General features: G+C 39.2%; 1 protein-coding gene across 6 annotated transcripts in view; it reads left to right on the forward strand.

Annotated features, from left to right (window-relative positions):
• The window catches only part of grm8a (glutamate receptor, metabotropic 8a), a 311638-nt gene extending 305821 nt beyond the window's left edge, over window positions 1-5817 (forward strand). For 4 of the 6 annotated variants that reach the window (XM_032505014.1, XM_032505015.1, XM_032505016.1 and 1 more), the window contains 3 exons: window positions 2091-2231; window positions 2509-2614; window positions 5385-5817. In XM_032505014.1, coding sequence (XP_032360905.1) covers window positions 2091-2231; window positions 2509-2614; window positions 5385-5434 — 297 coding nt within the window. In that variant the 3' untranslated portion in view covers window positions 5435-5817. Of the gene's footprint in view, window positions 1-2090; window positions 2232-2508; window positions 2619-4959; window positions 5285-5384 lie in introns of those variants that run through there. The other 2 variants (XM_032505017.1, XM_032505018.1) reach the window with 2 other exon arrangements.
• The last annotated feature ends 295 nt before the right edge of the window (window positions 5818-6112 follow it).

Consider the following 6112-nt stretch of genomic DNA (forward strand, 5'->3'; position numbering starts at 1 on the left):
TGCTTTGAGTAGTCGTTAAGACTAGAAAAGCGCTTTATAAATACATTCCATTTACACATTTTGCCTTTAACAAATATTGGATCCCCCTGCAGTGCCCTGCTATGCCATGAACTACTACAATCTACTATTTCTAGTAACTGTTATTATCTTTATTGTGACTATTATTGTCACTATTGCCAAAAGGGAGTTTTTCCTCGCCACTGTTGCAGTAAATGCTTTCACTTTGGGGAATTACTATAATTGTTGAGTCCTTGTAAATTATAGTGTGTTCTAGACCTACTCTATCTGTAAAGTGTCTGGAGATATCTTTTGTTATGAATTTATACTAAAAATTAAATTAAATTGAAAATTGAATTGACTTGGATATTGCACTATTCCAAATGGCGATTTTGATAAAATTGCGATTAATTGTGCAGTCCTAGTGCTTGTTTATGAAGGAAAATAAAACCGCTAACAGTGGTGGATCAAACAGTACTCTAAGCAAAACTACACCTCGACTGTGATTTCAGAAACTGGCTGTGCGTAGTGGACAACCACTGCAGAGTTACCAAAGCAGCTTTGCTTTCTCTCTGTTCTATGTTCTGATCAGGTTATAGTTACCAGCACTGTCTCAATCAGTGTGTCTGCACACCTTTTGACAATGTGGACCCTGCCTTTCAGTTCTCTCTTCTCTTTTCCTTACTTGCACAATCCCATAACTTCACTCTCTTCATTCTCTTTCCATGTCTTTCTTTACTTTACTTCCCCTTCCTGGCTATGTCCTTCCACTTCTACTACTCTTTCCCATATATCCATCCATCTTACCCCTCCCTCCTCTATTTGTCTCCCTCTCTATGTGTGCACGCCTGATGAGCTACATGTCTTGAGAGCTTTTCATCTGTGTCAGTTCTCTCCTCCTCCAAACTACTCTGTGAAACTCACTAAGGACCTGAGAACTAACTCAGTCTTCTGAAGTGTGTCTGCCTGACTGTCTTGTTTCATTATATCTGCCCTTCAACTTGCTTGGCAGAATCAATGCGGTCATACATAGTCTAATTTAGTCTACCTATAGTACAATGAATTGAAAATTGTATTATTGTGCCATGCACAAAAAAGGTACGCCCAGCCCAAACAGCTTACAAGATACCATTATTTATAGCAAAGGACCAGACACCAGAATAGCAACATCAATTTAACAACTAAAACTTCTTGTCTTTATTGCCATGCTTTAGAGACAAAAGTTGCCAAATAAAATGCATTGAATCTAAACAACCACACCATTTGGTTGCCATCAGTACACCAGACCATTTCAGGATGAGCATTTCATTGAAGATGGGTGTTCTTAACTCTTATCTTAATGCTGCAAGTTAAATTATTACGATATACTGTATATATTGTAATTTGATTTCTTCAAAAACAGCATCCACAGAGAGTTGTGTGCATACAAACGTCACCATATCTGTCCTTCAGTCCACTGACTATACCCTTTCACTAGTGCCATCTAGTCTACTGTACAGGACAGTTGTCTGTCTGTCTGTCTGTCTGTCAGACAATGTGACTGAAGTAATTCAACTTGCTCTGAACTAAATACATTCAGAAATGCAGAGATTTTTGTCGTCAAAAGTAAAGTTGTATATCTCTGTAGGGTCTAATGTAGGCCAGATGATATCCAAACTTCCAGGGACATAGATCTGAAAGTCAATTAAGTGTGACTTCCATCACTAATGACTTACCTAATGCAATAAACTGCACCAATCTGGTGCTTCAGCCTGCCAAAAAATGGTAAAAATAATTTCACTTTCTTAGACAAAGAGACAAGCTCTGCAGCATACGGGCAATTAAACAACTTCCCTGGTGCCATCATTTCATATACCATTTGATCTACCTGTCTGTGTGTCACTGTAACTGTCACTTCACAAATGTTCTGCTAATTCTGCTCTTGTTAGACCATCCTTTAAGTCCTGTCTTTCCCCTCTTCCCATAAATTCTTTCTCCTTATTCCCTCACCAGACATAGTCTGTAGCTGGATGATTACAAAGACTTCCTCTGACAACTTGAAATGTGATAAATGACTCCCTCTCCTTTCTGCCCCCCTGTGTCTCCTCTGCTAGATGTATATCCAAACTACCACCCTGACCATCTCTCTCAGCCTGTCTGCTTCTGTGTCTCTGGGGATGCTCTACATGCCCAAGGTCTACATCATCCTCTTCCATCCCGAGCAGAACGTACCCAAACGAAAACGCAGCTTCAAGGTAAGCAGTAAAACACGAGTCTCAAATAATACATTTCCGTAATATTTCTGTATATGTCAAACCATTTGATTTGATATTTTTGACTGATGATAAATATGAACAATGCTGACAAAATGAGGATTACAAATCTGACAATACACTATGCGGAATTACATAAACTAAAGGATGAAACCGGAACTTGGACCATGCTAATTCAATTCGCCGTTCAATTCATAAAATCAAAGAAGGCTGCACCCACAATTGATGGATTTCTGAATGTGAATGCGTGATGATGCAGGCGATTGTGACAGCTGCTGCCATGTCGGGGAAACTGAGCCAGAAGGGAGGAGACCGGCCCAACGGAGAGGTGAAGACCGAGCTATGTGAGAGCATGGAGACCAACAGTGAGTAAGAGAACACCAAAGTTTTATAACTATACATATAATGACCCATTTTCATATAACATATAAACATAACATGAATCCATATAAATCTTAAATGCACGCATAGTGATACAGGCTACAATAATGCACATACATATAGAGAGGTTAAAGCTGAAAACAGCTGTTCTTATGGGGTTATTTAGTCTTTCAATCAAATAGTGATCTCATTCTCAAGCACAATACAAACAAAAAACAAATAATTTACCTTGTGTGCATTTATGCTTAGTTGTACCATTTGCATGAGGCTTTCTTTTGATTTAATTCAGTAAAAAAATGTTTTTAAATAGCATGGTGTGTCTTCTCCGAGCATTGACAGTGAAGCGTTGTTACATTCACTTCGAAACTCTATTTTGTGTCGAGCTGGTTCTGCTACGTCAGCAATCTGCTGATGAAATGACAGGAGTGAATGTGAATGTGCATGCGTGCGTGAGTGCATGCACATGTATGATTAGAGGTTAGTGTGTACTTATGTGTGCACGCATGTTCTTTTATGAGTCTCCATCAATCTGGGGGAAGTGGATTTGTACGTCCTTTGGTTTGTTTGTGTGTGCGTGCGTGCGTATACTTCTGTCCATAGTTCAGCTTTGCTGTGCATGTGTTTCTGTACAGTCCATGAATACTGTGGGTGTACATTTTAGACCTGTGACAGGCAAACTACGTTTTCCAGTCAGGACTTTATTACCATTAGTGAAGAAGCAGGTTACAGGTCATTAATTTAGCCATTAGTTAAACAATTTAGTCTTAATCTTAATCTCTTTACATACTTCACTAAACAAACAATGAAATTGGGAATTAATAAGTTCCATATCGTTCGAGGTGGTCAAACTAGAACAGTCCGGAAGTAAAAATACAATGCAATTTCTCCATTGGCAATTGGAACATAAGCCATAAAATCAATAGTATACTTAAAGAAACACTAGACAACTTTTCACGCTTCGATTCTCCTACAGGTTGTAAGCGGAATTTTCCCATTATGTGTCATTGGAACTACAGATCTGCTACCCAATCTGGCAAACTTGCATAGTGCGGTTATAGCCGGTAGAGAGCCGCAAAGCGAATGCAGAAGTGCCGTTCACCATGTTATGAATTGAAGAACCTCTGAAACGATTTTGGAAACATTGTTTTAAGGTACAAAAAGTTATCTAGTGTTGCTTTAAAACCAGCTACAACATAAGCGATTGTATATGCACATGTAGACGCAAAAACTTCATGGGGCACCAACCTTTTTTGAGATAAATGTCTTTCATTCACAATGTCTTGGATAAGTACTTCATTACCCACAATCCTGAACAATCCCACAGTGATGCCTTGGATTGGTAGAACTCATGTCATGTGACTGTTTGGTTAAATCTAGTAATCTCAAAAGTCAGTGAGAATCTTTGCTGCTGTACTGTGTAGGCTACTGTAACGTTACTGTCTACTGTACGATGTATACTAAAAGGAGAAAATAAAACCTGCACAGTAGACGTATCAGTGCAATCATGATCTCATGGCTGCCATGATGGCTTTTTTCAAGGACAAGAACAAGAGTGTCCAAAGGGGTGAAAACCACTTTAAATTGGGTCCCGTTATTGAATGTAGTGTGTCCGAGGGTCAGCTTATGGGTTTTGTAAGGGCCAGCATGAGGGACAAGAGACAAGACCTACAAAGTCGTGGTGAGTTTAGCAGGGAGGTTGGTAATGTTAACATTATCCTTTCACTTTAGCTAGGCTGCTGTAGCCTTCGTACTGTATGAGTCATATCAATCATTACACAATTACTGCTATTAACTGTACATTCACTATATAAAAATCAATATGTTTGGAGGAAAATGTGCCCGAGGATGTCGTCCGATTGAAAGTTGTTAAAGAGGCTCTTTGACTATATTTTTCAGTGGTGCGCAATGGCTTATGGAATGAGTTGTTCCTTTGCTCGGAAATGAAACTATGTAGACAGTCTTGACCTTTGACTTGTTTGGGGATTTTCTTTTGTTTGTTTTTTTTAAACTCAAAATGATATGTTGTATGCTTATGAGTCACGCCGTAACGGGTTAGAATAAGACATGATCTAAAACTCTTTATATACAGATTTCTCTAGAGGTCACTGGGAGAAATCAATGAGAAATGTACTTCCTTAACCCAAGGTCTCTCAGAGAAGGGCTGGGACTGTTGAGCTCTTTGTATTTAACAGTGATGAGCAAAAAAAAAGTTCACAAGTTGATACTTTTGGTACCTGACATTTTGCTTAGGTGTGGCCTTTTTAAGTCTGCGTGCCCTAACATGCATTCCTCTCTCTATGTACTGTATATATTTATATATATCATCAAGGACCTTTTTTTATTACTCCAGAAGTGTGATGACGAAATACAATTGAAAGAAAGAAAAAAATAATAATAAAAGGGTTGTATGAAAGCATCAGAGTAAAACAATGGCTCAGTTAGAGGCCTGCCACGGCTGCAAAAACATTGACATTTACCATGGAACGCTTGAGGGGACACGAGACATAATGGGTTTGACAAAAAGCCCCAACTACTCAGGTGGACTGTGGATTTGACACTTTAACGTGACCGTCTGAAGCAAACTCTGCTCTCAACTGCTCTTTCTTCTGTTCCTTTTCCTTTCATACCTCCAATATGTCTCTCCTCTTTCATTTTCCCTTATTTTTTTCATTTTTTTGTCCTCACACCTTGGCCCTATCTTTTCATCATCTTCTTTCCTTCTTTCCATGTTCCACCCTTTTCGTATTCACGCAGCTTCATCAACTAAGACGACATATGTCAGCTACAGCAATCATGCCATTTGACGGGACCACAGAGGATGAAGAAAGGGATTGGACAGGAGAGGGGAGCGTGTCTTGGGGCAGTGCCAAGCGGAGAAAGGAGCCGTTGTTTTTAGCCGATTGGCCAAAGAACTGACGGACAGACTGAGCGCCCAATGGAATCCAAGCATGAGACATTTTGTATTGTTCCGCATCAAACCACAGAAAGCTGGGACCACATAAACAGCCAGTCAGTGTGCCTGCTTTCCTGCTGCTCACAGCTCATTGGTCCTAACATGAACTTACCTGTTTAAAAAAAAGAGACAACATGAAAAAAGTGACATACCATAGGACACTGTGGTGGACAGAGTAACTATTAAAACACACAAAAAAATGTATAAAAATAAAAATAAATAAAAAATAACTCTCAGAAACCATGTAGACATAATATCTAAAAGGGCAAATGTGGGGCCGGAAAAGAGATTTAACAGATTACATTTTAAAAGATATTTAAAAAGAGAAGTTTAAGAGACTCAAACATGTTTGTTGTTATTCTCTACTTGTAAGTATTTTTGTGGTTGTGACGATTTTTTCATTCTTGTCTCACCGTTGTCTGATGGATCGCCCTTGCATAATGAGATGAGTGTGTTTCCTCCTGCTGTCTTGGCTATCCGGGTTGTAGCCTTGGGTTGTGAACCTGTAAAATGCCATGGTTGAAGCATG

This window comes from Etheostoma spectabile, chromosome 23 (genome assembly GCF_008692095.1).
Source record: "Etheostoma spectabile isolate EspeVRDwgs_2016 chromosome 23, UIUC_Espe_1.0, whole genome shotgun sequence".
NCBI lineage: Eukaryota > Metazoa > Chordata > Actinopteri > Perciformes > Percidae > Etheostoma > Etheostoma spectabile.